The 15,323-nt window shown below is 39.5% G+C and overlaps 2 protein-coding genes and 1 long non-coding RNA gene across 4 annotated transcripts; 1 reads left to right on the plus strand and 2 right to left on the minus strand.

Annotated features, from left to right (window-relative positions):
- Positions 1–2,711: 2,711 nt before the first annotated feature.
- Positions 2,712–6,631, minus strand: LOC112203717. Its single transcript, XM_024344640.2, has 2 exons — positions 4,998–6,631; positions 2,712–4,852 (listed from the first exon to the last, which is right to left on the minus strand). The coding sequence occupies exons 1-2, from the start codon at positions 6,425–6,427 to the stop codon at positions 3,007–3,009; spliced, it is 3,276 nt and encodes a 1,091-aa protein (XP_024200408.1). The 5' UTR covers positions 6,428–6,631; the 3' UTR covers positions 2,712–3,006.
- Positions 6,632–10,586: 3,955 nt separating this feature from the next.
- LOC112168378 lies at positions 10,587–15,186 on the minus strand. Of its 2 annotated transcripts, XR_005800783.1 has the most exons (3): positions 14,903–15,186; positions 14,641–14,726; positions 10,587–11,405 (listed from the first exon to the last, which is right to left on the minus strand). It is a non-coding gene; the product is annotated as an uncharacterized LOC112168378 (long non-coding RNA). The 2 variants fall into 2 exon arrangements; XR_002924223.2 differs by lacking the exon at positions 10,587–11,405 and having other exon boundaries at positions 14,352–14,726; positions 14,903–15,163.
- Positions 10,720–12,750, plus strand: LOC112168377 (cytochrome b561 and DOMON domain-containing protein At5g35735-like). Its single transcript, XM_024305500.2, has 3 exons — positions 10,720–11,414; positions 11,935–12,189; positions 12,297–12,750. The coding sequence occupies exons 1-3, from the start codon at positions 10,752–10,754 to the stop codon at positions 12,597–12,599; spliced, it is 1,221 nt and encodes a 406-aa protein (XP_024161268.1). The 5' UTR covers positions 10,720–10,751; the 3' UTR covers positions 12,600–12,750.
- Positions 15,187–15,323: the final 137 nt, after the last annotated feature.

The following is a 15,323-nucleotide window of genomic DNA, read 5'->3' on the forward strand; positions in this document are numbered from 1 at the left end:
CTTGAGGAGTTGATCGATCTTGCCTAGTTCTTTACTTAATTTAAAAAGAAAATACTACATATATCAATAGTTCATTAACTAATGTTGATTGATTGGTATTCATGGTCTTGCTGTATTCAAATTAATCAAAGAACATAAACTGAGCATAAAATTAGTTCAAAATAAATTTATAATAAATTATATTCTCATCATTCTTGGTTATACTTGCCAAAAGAATTCAAGAATTTGAATGAAATGTACAGAAAGAAAATGATAAAAAGATTATGCATAATTGCATATGCCGAATGCACAAAACCCTCCATCTTTGCACCTATTGTTACATCCACCACAATGAGTCCGGTTGAAAGATGGATTCACACATTTCCCTTTGCAGCAAACCTCACTGTACTTGCATTTCTTCCCACATTTCCCACAATTAAGCTTGTCTGTTAAAACATTAACACACTTCTTCTTGCAGCAATGAGGTCCTGGGCTTCCCTTAGTATAACATATCCTGGGGAACTTGTTACAGGTCAACCGCACCGTATGTGTTCTCATCTTTTGCCTCAGAGAGCGGTCATTTCTGTGGAAGAAGGAGTTTGATTCAGTTTCATTGTCAGGAGAGTTCAGAGAATCATCAATGGCGACTTCTTGATGATCATCTTTCTCTTCCTGTACAGTGGGCTTTGCTTCGATATTCATTAGTAAAATACTAAAGAGGAGAATAGAAATGAGGAAACAATTAGTAATGCTGAGCTTCATGGATAAGAAATAAGAGGGTCGCTGCTAGAGAGAGGTCTTGTACTTGTATATGTTGTTGGAAGGGAAGAGGCTTAAGATGGGAATGGTTTGATTAAGGGTGACAATGGAGGTGGGTTTTTATAGTAAAGTTTACATGCAGGTTTTCCCTTTCTGAGCTTAGTGGAGTGGTCTACATACCAATAAATAACCAACTCTGAATAATGAAAACTGCAGCCAATTAAGTTAGGTCCTCATTAGTCAATTCAAATGTCAAACATGTTCGAATATTAATCATAAAGAAGAACACGTCAAACAATAGGAATGCGGCTCGATAGGCTGACTGATGCAAAAGTGCAATTAAAATGAAGAGCCCGGTTACATCTAATACCTGCATATAAATTATCAATATTAACACTTATACAGTTAGGCATGATTCAAAAATGAGACTTCTGACCTGTAAAAAGACTACATTAGTCATCATACTAAAACATTATGTGATTTATGAAAAGTTTATCTTATTATCATTATGTGCGACTGTACTATAGGCACCACCCTAGTTCAGATCGATAATAGATGATGCATGGCCTAAACGAGGGTGTAGTCGGAGTATCTGGGTTTACAAGTTATAAATCTTAAAATAAATAGTTCTGAAGTCCACCAGAAAATTTGGGTAAAACTCTCATTTTGATTGATAGTAATATGAAATATGAAGTCTGCAGCTGTTTGGATTGCTTAAATAGTACAAAATAAACGCGCGCTTGGGGGCTCTAACAACCATCCTAATAAGCCCAAAGATGAAAATAAAAATAACTACAAATTTAAAATTCGACAGAAATAGAAAAACCCCAATTTTGTGGCTCTAAATGATCTCGGATGCCCGAAAAAACCCATATATGCTACGAGTTTTGCTCCTATCGTCATTTTCTTCTTGGAAAGGTTATCGAACATCGAACGCCAAATCTACATAGTGTCAACTTTGCCTTTTCTACGCTCAAGTGTTCTTCAATCTCTTTGGCCATCCGTTCTACGTCAAACGAGTTTTGAATATTTTGATTTCATGGTGAATAAGAAAGATTCTTAATCAGAAAAAATAGAACGAAAAAGGAAAAAAATTCAAAAGAAAACCAAATAGTGTGAAATTGATGTTACATAAGAGACAAAAAGCTTTGATGTTGATGTGGCATACATACATGCATTTAGGTTATGAAGTTTGTTTATATTTAATAAATTCCACACAACTTTATAAAAATCAATTTAAGAGGAACTGAATCCGTACATGTAATATACATATTTAATGCGTGTTTTACGAGTTGATCACACCACACACATATAAACCAAATACTTTGTGCATAAGTTTAGAAGCTTATGATTATAGAACACTTTCACATATTTTAGTTCTGAGGCCAAATCATATCTCTGTATCTTTGACTTGCTATAACCAAATCTAATTTCGTACTAGATAGTACTAGGAATTTGGGATTCATGTGAAAGTATTTTGGATATTGATCGAATAGACAGTATATATAGATTCTGATAAACCTTGGCCACATTGCACACATGCAAATATATAGAGTAATTTCCACCAAGTCTAATCAACATCTAGAACTTTAGACGATGTGCATTTTCCGCGTTAGTCAGAATGAAAGCTTTGACATATCTTCCTCGAGAATTGTTATACACTAGGTACAGCCCCAAAATCCAAACCCAGTTTGCCTAATCTGCCTCCACCAACCCACTAATTACATTATGCATGTGGGCGAGAATTGAAAACTTGTTCCACCAGAGACAGCATGTAAGAGTACTCACGGAATATTAATATATGTTGACATTTTGGAATCAAAAATCTCTATATTAATATAATTTAGCTACACGTAATGTTGGAATTTCAATATTTTAAAACATTATAAAACACTCTGATATGAAAGAGGAATAAAAAAAAGACATAAACAAGGAAAAGAAAAGCTATAGCCGTAGCATGGGGAATTTGTAGGTGTTGCAAGGCAAGGGCAAAGAGGATTTCTCAGTCCGTTGGATTAAGAATATATTGGGATGATGAACATCACATGAAACACGAGCTCGGTTTTCTTATCTTCCCTAAAAAACTAGGAGCTCTTCTCGCATCATTCCATCTGGCTCCAACTTTTTTTCTTTTTTTTGTCAAGTAATCATTCATTAACCACAAAGGGACCAAACAACAACAAAGAAACAAAGCAAAAAGAAGCAAAACAGAAAGACAAACTCCCCAACAAAAACAACAAAGCTGAGGAGCCAGAAACCAAAAGACTATTAAGTAGGAGCATGTCCAGCATCATAAAGGAGAATACGGGTGAAGGTAGAAGGAGGATGATTAACCCAATCAGAAGGGCCCATCCTCCTGCTAGCCAAAGAAGCCATATGATCAGCAACTTGATTGGCGTTCCTGCTGGTCCAAACCCAGCTAACGTAAGGAATAACAACTGTGATCTCACGGATATAATGCACCAGCGGAGATATGATCCAATCCGGTAGCAAGTGGGAATCATTCAGGAGATGCACAAGATGAAAGGAATCCATTTCAAAAATAACTTTTTGAAAATTTAAACACAAGGCCAGCAACACGGCTTGATAAAGGGCCAAAGTTTCAGCAAGAAGGATCGAAGAAGCCCTAACAATCCTCGTCTTGCCATGAAGGAGCTCACCAGAACTATTTCGAACTATCACTGCCAAACCAGCCTGCAGAGATTGTTTATCCCAAGAAGCATCTGTATTTATCTTAACAAAATCGAAACAAGGAGGAGTCCAAGGTGGAGGAGGAGGAGGGGGAGGAGGGGGAGGCCTATTGCAAGTAAGAGACAGAGTACGAGATGTTAAAAACTCTGAAGAAGCCACAAAAGCCCTCGTAGCCACCAAAGTCGGATTAGGAACCTTGTAATTGAAAATGCAATCACACCGATGCTTCCAAATGTGCCAAAGAAGAAAGCTGATATGAGTAAGCACCACAGATCTTGACAACTCAGAATGAAGAGGAATAAGTAGAGCACTTAACCACTGATCAAAAGAAGTAAGGGATTGCAAGGGAATCCGATATCCCAGTGGGTGCAAAAACCAGGTTTGCACAACCCAAGGACAAGAGAGAAGAAGATGTTCCACTGATTCTGGGAATTCTGAGCAAAAAGGACAGAGAGGTGAGCGCCCCAGGTGTCTTCTAAACAAATTCTGTTTGGTTGCTAACACATTAGACACAACTCTCCATAGGAAAATCCTTATTTTTGGAAGACTCCGAATAGTCCAAACCAAAGTCCAAACTGATCGAGGGACTACATGAGAGGAATGTGGAGATGGAGCTGAAGCAATAATATTTGAGTTAAAAGAGACATGATAGCCCGACCTCACCGAATACTCACCATTCATAACATGAGGCCACACGAGTTTATCATCAACCAACTCACTGAAAATAGGAATGGCCTGAATCACAGAAGAATCACCCGGAGTAAGCACATGTTGAAGGGACTCCAAATTCCAGGTGAGGGTAGAGAAATCTAAAAGGGTGTTTACAGATTGTGAGACAGGCAGGAGAGAAGGGAACCTAGTACTGAAGCTGGGAGTGTTTGGGATCCATTTGTCATTCCATAAATGTATAGAGTGACCATTACCCACTCTCCATAATGAGCCTTTAAATAACACATCTCTACCAGCCAACAGACTCGCCCACACCCAGGAAGATGAAGGACCCTGTTTGGCCTCCATGAAGGAGGTATTTGGGAAATACCTATATTTCAGGACCTGAGCCCATTTTGCAGAAGGATTTTGAAGCAGACGCCAACCCTGCTTAGCTAACAAAGCTAAATTGAAGTCCTGTAAGCTACGAAAACCAAGACCTCCCACAGATTTCGGATTGCACAAAAGATCCCAATGCTTCCAGTGAATACCCTTGTCACCATTTGTACCCCACCAAAACTTTGCCAAAGCATTATTAATCTGAACACAAAGGGATTTTGGAAACTTGAAAATTGACATTGGATAGGCAGGAAGTGCCATTGCCACCGCCTTTATCATGATTTCCTTTCCTGCCGGAGATAATGAAGCTTGTTTCCAACCTTGAATTTTCCTAAGAACAGCATCTCGAACATAACCCAAAGCTGCACGCTTCGATCTGCCCCAAACAGTAGGCAAACCTAAATAGGAGCCCGGATTATCCGTAGAATGAACTCTTAGAATAGAAGTAATAGACACAATCAAAGCAGGATGAGTATTAGGACTAAAGTAAAGCATAGATTTGTCATAGTTGATTTGTTCACCTGGCTTCCTTTTCAGCCCGTGCCTCCGCCATCTGAAGCTTGGTACGCCTATGCCTCTTGGGAGGACGAGGAGAATCAGTAACCTCAAGGTCACCATGAAGACGACATTTGAGGTGGAGTTGCTCAAAATAGTCTGCAATTCCTCCAATTACCGCCGGCCGCAACGAATGGGAGTCGTCAGGTGATTGTGGTGGTGGAGAAATGTGAGAAGATGAGGCTCCAGTAGAAGACGGAGGGATTGAAGGTGGAGTTGTAGAGTCTGACAAAACCGGATAAGGAACAGTATGAGCCCAAATGAGGAAACGATGTTGATCGGGCGGAACTCTATCCACCTCAACTGGAATAAACTCCTGAGTACTAGCGTCAAACAAGAAGTGATTGGGTCCAGGCCCAATAGGAACAGAGGGGCCAGCAAGCCCACTCGGAGCCGGAATAGGTGGAATAGCATCATCACTGGAGGACTCCGGGAACTCGATGATAGCCTTGCCCTTGCCTTTGTCAGTGCATAGAGGAGCAGGTTGTGACAGGGCACGAGGGCAATCCGGGTTCGGTTCTGCAATGACAAGAGCCCCAGTATGGCGGCGAGGAGAAGAAGATGGTGACAAAAGGGCCTCGGAGAGTACAGGAAGCATAACCTCATCTTGGGAGGGCTCAGGAGGATGCCCAACTGCAAGAGGAGCAGATTGAGGAGGGGTAGACACCGGAGGGTGAAGCTCATCAACAATAAGAAGGTGAGGATCAAACATCCTGGGAACACGGGAGAGAATGCCAGCACCCAACTTGTCCATGTGACGATGACGGGGAAAGGTACAAAACCGACCACTATGCCCCAAACGACCACAATTGAAACAAAAGGAAGAAATACGCTCATACCGAATAGTGGCCCAAAGTGGTTTGACATCGTGCTGTCTGAACCAGAAGCCAGGAACTAGAGGGTTGCGAGTGTCAAAAGAAATACGAAGACGAAGATAACCCCTCCAAGCCAATGGGTTGAGAGGATTTTCCACAGCAACTACCTGGCCTACCATAGTTCCAATCGACTGAGCGTTGACCATAGTAATATGACGACGAGGTAGCCCATGCACTTGAATCCAGACAGAAACCAAGTGTAATGGCAAGTCCTCCAACCGACTTGTAGGAGGCCACAAGTGGACAGTAACAGTTTGTCCCATAACAGACCAAGGACCACGAGCAATGATGCTCTCTTCGATGACCTGATTCCCCGCCGTCGCAATAAAAGTATTATTATCATGGAACGGTTCGACAATGACCACACCAAAAGGTGCCCAGGCGTTGGAAAGGATTCGAACAACCGCAGCGACGTTGAGAGAGCGAGCTGTGATGATATGCGCTACTATCTGAGGGGGAAGAAGATCAGCGGCCTCATCAATTTCCAAATTAAGAAAAAGGTCACCAGGATTCGGCTCCATGAGAGTGCGGGCAACAGGTCCCACAAAGAAGGGTAAGAGAAAACGAAGCAAAAAACGGAAGCAAGGATGAAGCGTAAAAGGGTGAGGACTGAAGTTGTGGTGAAATAAAGTAAAGAGCTTGTGATTGATGGAAGAGTAACTGGAATCCTTGAGAATATATACAGAGGCAAAGACGGTGAGATCAGGGGAGTGGGAAAGAAGAACAGGACACCTGTTAGAGCAAACGGTGAAGAACATGACAGGTGTTAAAATCAAAACGAAGATCTGGAGAATTACAGAGGGGTTGAATACTGTTCAAGAAGGAGTAGTGTAAAGGATCAAAGAACAGGTGGCGATGAATTGAATTAGATGGAAAAAGGAAGCGGTGAGGTGAGGCGGTAGAAAATTGAAGGCTTTGGGATATGGAATGGAAGGTGGTGATGAAGCGGTGAATAAAGAAAAGTGAAAACAGAGAAAGAAAACCAGAAGAGGAAGACAAAGAACTGTAATTATTGCAGGGAAGAAGTTCGGAAGGAAGGAAATGGAAAGATCTAGGCCGGGAAACACCAACCTAAGCGATAGGGATGAAGAACCCTAAGTGTTCTACCTGGTAGAGAGGAAACCCAAACGTATGCTTCTCTGCCTTTGTCTTGCTTTAGTAACATGCCAAACTCTCATCTGGCTCCAACTTTTGGCAAACGTACGTTAAAATTAGGAATATAGCTAAGCTGTGCCAGTGGTTAGCCACTTTAGTCATTAGGTGCCCCTTACCCTGTATATTTCTTCATTAGCTTTGACCTTTAAGCAGCCATTGTCTTTTAGGAATCAATAGTGTAACACTCCACAAGGTTTGATTTTCAATTGCTCTTTCACTTCAAAAAGCAAAGAAGATATCTTAGCTTGTTGAATGTTTAAAGTAGCTTTAATGAAGGATAGACATATTGGCAAAAAAAAAAAAATGGTTAAAGATACTTTAAAAATTCGTAATCCTAATAGTTAATGAACACTTTTTTTTCATTTTTTTTCTTTCATAGAAGCAGTTAATGAGCACTTACAAGTAGCAAAATTAGAATTAGCTAAAAGGTAATTAAAATCGGATGACTTGACTACCTACATTAGATTGGCACTCTAAGACGGGAAATTATTTTGTGGTTCTGAAGTATCACGTGACACTGCCATATGGTGGTCCCAACTAATAATATCACTTGAAAAGAAAAGAAAAATGTCAATTAGAAATAATTACAAGTCACATGAGCCAATAATATCACTCAGGACCACCACGTGTACTATGGTTCAGGACCATGTAATAATTTCCCCCCATAAGACATAGGCCTATAGATCGAGGCCGAAATACTAGTCTGCGATCACATGCTCTGCATGTATAAGAAAAACTTTCGCTGTAAAAAATAAAAAATAAAAAAGATAGAAAGTTATCTATAGAGAAAATGGATTCAGTGGATGGTTATCCATGAGGTTGGTAGTTCTCTCACGTATTTATCTTTTTTTTATATCTTTTTTCTTTTTTCTGTTTCTCTTGTAATTTGGCTATATTATCCCTACATATTTTATGAGTGTAAATGTTTATTAATATTTTAGGGTTATTTTGGAACAATTTTTCAGTTTTAACTAATAAATAATGTTCTCTTAATAATAGTATAGATATTTAATCATTAATTGTCGAAACACTTGGGTCATTGCCTCACTTTGATTGACAGGCTTCCTCATGACTTGATGCCAAAGCACCAACGTTCTCGCAACTAGATCAGGAATCGTCGGTGACCCTTGAACGTCAACAATAACTGATCTCGATATCCGACTATTGATCGGAGAGATGAGTAGCTGGGGTATGAAGGCCTAAATATGTAATTAGAAACCACAATGACGTCCATCACCATGGCAAGGAAGGAAGAAAGGGAACGGGCAGTAGTGAGGAGTACATGGTCTAGGGTTTCTTGCATCTTTAAAACTATGCAATATGAACTCTGAACTCTTAATTAACAACCAATCTATTCAATTTATTGGAAACAACAATAAAGATCTATCTCATCAATGCCTATATTAGTGTAGCAAAAATTATAGAAAATTTAAAAGAATATGGAATGCAAGATTGAACTTAATTTTGAAGTGCAATAGTACTAGCAAATTCATATGAGGGGCGAGTGAAGAAAATCGACCCCGTATAAGAGCAATTCCAACAGCTTCTCTATAATTTTTGTATTATAAGGAAGTAAATGTACGTCAAACTTTTAGCCTCTTTTTCTTCTCCAACTCCAACATATTCTCTATTTAATTTATACTAATCTCTAAAATCTCCATATTTCTTCTTTAAAATTTTAGAGATTGCTGTAAATTTAGGAAATTTGGTTTTCTCTTTCCTCACTTTTCCTAAAATATGAAGAGTTATAGAGAGAGCAAAAGAGACTCATCTTTCCCTAACATAGAGAAAGATCAAAATATAGGGAAGCTGTTGGAGTTGCTCTAACATTTTGTTTGCCAATTCAATTGCTTAAATAGCTAGCTCATTGTTTCTTTGGATTTTTGCTTATTTCGTTGAAGATGAGAGCGAGGCTGCCTATTAAATACCTCAGACAGGAGAGGCAGGACAACCTAAATTTCTTTTGAGCTTTTTCATCGGGTCTTTCTACCGGCAAATATCTAAATAGACCCAGCAAAATTTCTACACCTAACAAAATTACAAAATTTCTACCTACACCCAGCCGGCTTTCCAATTATGCCCTTCTCTTAATTAAACCCAGCAAAATACTCATAGCAGTTCCATACTTCAATTGCATCGCTCAGAGAAGTAATCACTCCTGTAAGCCCTTTCTCTGCAGTTTTTCTTCCCTGCAAAGGAACTCCAATGAAAATGCTGCAATTAATACATGTCACTGATTTTTCCCTGCTACAAGAACTCCATTCTTTTTATCTCCCAAGGGATTATTGTTCTTCCTTTCTCTGCAATTATTATAAGTATGATGAGTATGGAATCTCTAAATTTTGTAATGCCAATGAAGCGTGCAATGTAAACAAGAAAACGGAGGAGAAGTTAACTCACCTGGTTCATTCTAATCACTCCCTATCTTATAATTGTACTGCTTTGAGGACAAGGTAGTCGTCTTAATATTTGTATCTCTACTGCTAAGTGTCGCATGATCAGATGATAAGGGTAAAGCTTGCTCTAGCATTGCAGGATTAGGCACTTCATATTCTTCTTTATCTTTGCTCGGTTGAGTTTCTTGGGGATTTTGTCCAGTATTTCGATATTTGTATGAAGGAGTACGGTGAACCAATTCATTCATGACCTGATTTGCCCATAAAGTTAAAGCAACATTAGTAATAATCATGTGAGGCTTTTCACTCACCTCACATTCCACCTTATCACCCTTTTCAATCAAATTGAGGATTTCTAGTTTCACCAAAAGGCTATTCAGATCCACTCTTCTTCAATTCCTCCTGCTTAGGCTCATCTTCATTCATGGAATCAACACCACAACCCGACCATTCTTCATTTTGTCTTCGCTAACTTTCTCTGTGAACTTAGACTCAGCTACTTAAATGGCTCTTAGGCCTCAATGCCGACCGGGTGTACCTCATCAACGGCTTTTCAATCACAATCACTTCTCCTTCCACCTTTTCACCATTTTCATTCAAATCGGGCTTTCTTCTTCAAGAGTTTGTGGGGAAGGGATGAAGATTGTTGGGTACAAGTATAGGGGTAAAAGCGGAAATTACATGATTATTATTGTCATTTTGTACCAGGATATAAATATTTTTCATGCAAAATTGATTTGCTGGGTCTACATAAAAATTTGCTGGGTACATTTAGAAAATACCCTTTTTCATCTCATCTTCAGTAAGAAAAAAAATTCTGAATTACTTCTCTCGTTTGAAATTGTTCCTACTTGTAAGCCTAGCTAGCTTTACCTTCAAGACGTCGTACGCATATTTCTTGAAGCATTTTACAAGCAACAAAACCTGAGATGGATCGTGGATGCATGGTCACGTTTTACTCGATCGGAAGCACAACGAATCTGATTTTCACACAGTACGTACAGTTTCACTTTTTTACAGCTAGCAAAACAAAAGTGATGGGGGCAATTGCGAAGATAGCAAACATTCCAAGTAGATTGAAAAAAAGTACCTACGACTGACCCAACTTGACCCAACACGCTGTAAAAAGAGTATCAAAAACAACTATATATGCTTTACTTGTTCCTCAATCTTACCCAATTCAAAGACAAAAAGGAACAAATCCACTCGATCTCCTCAAACACAGGTACATACGATACATTGTAATTAGCAGATTTGGCATTTGCAGAGAATTTCCTCCCAACCGTACTCCAACATGTGCTGGTGTGCATTAATTCTCGTACTGACCTTGTCCTCCTCCTCTCTCGTCACCACTGCTCATAAGAGAGCCAATATTTGTACTCCCATCAACCCCATGAACATCACCAACTGCAAGAAACTACTCACTTTGGGAGCTGAACTCGGCTGGAACATCCACAACGAAACCCACATTGACATCTTGTTCACCATTCCAATATCTATGGACGACACACCAAAATGGGTCGCCTGGGGTGTGAACCCGCGTCGGAAAAGGCCGCGGATGATCGGAACCAGGGCCATTATCGCCGTTTCACAGGCCAACGGGACTTTGAAGGTCAGCAGATACAACATCACCAGTGACACCAAGCTGGGATGTCGTTTGCAGCCTCTGGAGCCTTCCAAAGAGTTCGAAGATGTCGTCGTCCAAAACATGACAGGTGATGTGAAACCTAACAGATACATGTCAATTTTTGCGACGCTAATTTTGCGTCCAGATTTAGCTGCGTACGACATTGCAAGGTTGAACCATGTGTGGCAAGTTGGGTATGAAGCTGATGAGGTTGCTCTGGAGCCTAAGATGCACCCGACGGCTCTCCAGAACGTGGATAGCACAGAGACTACAAACTTGCACAGTTGGAAAGGTATCAGCATTGGACATCGCCGGCAACATCTTAGAACCGTAAGATGCGTAAATATCAGTAAATATGGTGCAAGTAATATTACATAAATACATATAAGCTGGTGAAGAAAGTTTTTATTTTTATTTTTATTTTTTTATTGAATTATGTAAATTCTTTATGTCATAATTCATCGCCAATGAGAAAGATAGTCGTGTGCTTATATAGAACTTATCAATGCCTTAATTAAAAAGAAGTTGTGAATGTGTCAAATCAGAACTTATGTTAACAAAATTGACATAATTTGTACCAACTAGCATTTAGTTTAGTGGTAAAACATTTCTCTCTAACAAAGTATTGATAAACTTCGCTTTTCTTTATTTCAAAAGCTAGAAAAAGGCCAAAACACTTGTTATACATCAATCCTTCTGGTAAAACTAATTAGAATTTTTTAAGTCTCTCAAGTTTTTTAAGCACTTCAAATGAATTGGTGACAAACATGGACTCTACTCATTGTAATTAGAACCATACAGATACTAACTTCTTTTTGTTCTTTATCAAATATCTTTGTTTTTCTAACAGGTGCATGGGATTCTGAATACTGTGGGATGGGGAACATTGTTGCCCTTTGGAGTGATTATAGCGAGGTACTGCAGAAGATATCCCTTTCAATGTACACATTGGTTTTTATGGCACGTCTCTTGTCAGATCGTTGGTTACATTCTCGGCACGATTGGTTGGGCAATCGGAATATGGCTCGGAAATGCTTCCAAAGAATATCACTTCCACACTCACAATATTCTCGCCATGTTCATATTTGCATTTACAACATTACAAGTAATTCACTGATCAACTCTCTTTCGATCAAGAAATTTTCAATGCATATGGTTTTTCATTTGCTTGCACCTGTAGAAGAGTGACATTGTTTTTGTTATGTTGTCTAGATGATTGCTCTGCGTTTAAGGCCAACGCCAACAGATGATTACCGGAAATACTGGGACATGTACCATCATTTTCTGGGCTACGCACTTTTGGCTGTGATCATATTGAATATATTCCATGGCATTGCCATTTTGAAGCCAGACAAAACCTGGCTATGTGCTTATATTGGAATCCTTGCAGTGCTTGCTTCCATCACATTGGGTTTGGAGATTTATACTTGGTATAAATTCATGAAATCCAAAATGAGGAGACCAAACACTCCCGGAGAAGTTCAACCTGTTAGTAGTCAGTCTCAGACCTCTTAGGGCAGGTGTATTTGTTCATCAGGAAATTCGGCAAATTTTCCACTCTTAAGTCGCAATTCACCTACATTGCTATCTACTAAATCGTTTTATTTTTTTCCGATTCTATTTTCCACTCTGGCTTGGATTTTAAATCAATTAGCCAATCTTATGTACCTGTTTTTTTTATTTTTTATTTATTTCAATAGAATAACACTTTGAGGTACTTTTGGTTTAGTTTTTTTTTAAGAATATCATGTCGATATATATTAATACTCAGGCCAAAGAGGACCATCCTCCCTCTACCATCTCTGGGTAGATAAAGAGTTTGTGGAAAACCACAGCGATACATAGATTAAGTCCGATCATTTGACGGTACCCATGCTCACTTATTTAAGCAAGTCTACAGACTATGAAATAACATAGTAAATAAGCAAGCCTAAAGGTAAAAACTTATAGTTGCCCTAAAAACAAGGAAAAAGAGTTCCCTCTAAACAAAGGGAATTATTGAAAAAAGACAAACTAAAATAGCATCCTAACAGCCTGAAGAAAGAAACCTAACCTAGGCCCAAACAAAGAATGGCTTGACCCAATCCATAGTCCATCTGCAGCCTCACTGGTCGATCGCCGCAACAGACGCAAGACGCCACTACCGCAAAACGACGCCAGCCCTCGCCGCTGCCATCTAACTCCAGACCTCGCCGCCTCAACGCATTGCCCAACCTCGCTGCCTCAACCCACGGTGAAACTCGACTGAGCCACGCCGAAACCAGTCCGATGCCTTCCAATCCAGAGCGCCGCCACCACCGTCCAGCCTCACCATCACATCCCCGATCATGGGAGTGCTTCGACGACTCGACCAGTGTTGTACCGCCGCCCACCGAGCTCATCGACCGGCGTCTAGTGCTCGTCACTAAAGCCATCCCGTCCACAGCCCGAGTCAAATCCCTCTCCAAGAAGCTCCTAGGCTCTAGTATTCAATTTCCTGTCCGGCAACAGCCTCTAGCCGGTGAGGCGAGCCACTGTCGCCCATGAGCGCCGTCGGACAGGAAGAAAATTTGCAAACCCTAGACCAAAAGCATCACCGAAGGAGAATGGTTTGGTTGGGACTTACTTATTCATTCATTCTACTTTTGGTTTAGTTGTTTAAACACAATGCGTAGTTTATTCAGTATTTTTATTTATATTTATTTATTATTATTTCTAGCCTCTTGACTAGTGGCGGATCCAGGATTTGAAACTTGTCTAGGCTAATCTCTCTCTCTCTCTCTCTCTCTCTCTCTCTCTCTCTCTCTCTATATATATATATATATATATATATATATATATATATATATTAGGTTTCGAACCCATTTGAATATCAAAAACATAGAAGCAAAACTAAAAGATACTAAAGATAGTGGGAACTACAAAGTTTATTTAGAGAAGAGCTTCCAAAACTACGAAGTTGAATGAAAGAGATTTTTGTCATTTTGTTGTCTAATTCTTTTAATATGCTATGATTTAGTTTGTCTATTATAGCATTCAATTTCAATGCGTTGTTTGCATTCCATTGCGATGAGGATAATAAAAGCAAAAGCAACTCTATTGTGATGGGCGTCTGGCGGTTAGAATTTGAGCCCTTTGGCCTGATGGTATCTGTAACTGCGGTTGTGTGGGGTTGTGGTTTATGTCCCCTCCACTGTATGATTTCTGGTTGAATAATTGAATGAATTTCAGTTTTTCTCAACAAAAAAAAAAAAAGCAAAAACTTTTCTTTTCTTTATCTTCTGCAAGTTCTAGAATGGAAAAATTTATAAATCAAGATTAACAATTACACATTGCTATCGATGTGAACCAACTGGTCTTTGGAGCAGTGTGGTAAGCCTGCTCCAGAAACTTGAAGTCGAGGGACCCAACATCCCCAAGATCGTCTCGATTGTCTATTCTAAACTTTTCAAACATTAACAATAGATTTCTTTGTTGTCAATTCAAACATTTCTGTACTGCCTAATTGATTTGATTCCACCAACTCCAAATCAAACAAACAAAAGCAAAAGAATAGCTTGATAAAAGTAAATTTTACCTAGGGAAACTTGATCAAGCACCTCTAGAGACTAGAGCATGTCGTGAATTCCATCCAAACGCAGCAGCAGTATATCTGCAGTTCGCCTACAACAAAACCACAAACCCAACAAGATGGTTTCAAAGATTAGAGCTTTTCAGATTAAACCCACAAATCTAACAATTGGGCTTCAAGATTGTTGCCAGAAATTTAGAGCAGATTCATGAGATTTCCCATATCGGAATTTAAATCTCCATGAAGATGAAAGAACTGGTTTCTGTACCTGTAAATCTGTGATCCCATATCAGACCTTAAATCCCCAAATTACCGGTGTGGCTCTGGGTCGTTGCCAGATGTCATGGACTCATGGTGATTTCGGGCGGGGGTTTGTGGGTTCAAGTGTTCAATCGTTCAACTAAGCAACCATTAACGGATTGACTTGAGGATTGAGGATTCAAGGGCTCCAGTTAGTCAAATAGCTCCAGATATTTTTTTTCTTCTTTGGGCTAGTATGGGCTAAAGGGAAATATACTATATATTCTGGACTTTTTAGGCCAAAATCTTGTCTAGGATACAGCCAGACAACCCTCCATGTGCCTACGCCACTGCTCTTGACACGCATACACACGGTGTATATTTGATCTTTCACTTTCTTTTAGAGAAATCTATAATAGTAAATAAATAATAAATAAAATATTTTAATA

Source organism: Rosa chinensis, chromosome 5, assembly GCF_002994745.2.
Source record: "Rosa chinensis cultivar Old Blush chromosome 5, RchiOBHm-V2, whole genome shotgun sequence".
Taxonomy (NCBI): Eukaryota; Viridiplantae; Streptophyta; class Magnoliopsida; order Rosales; family Rosaceae; genus Rosa; species Rosa chinensis.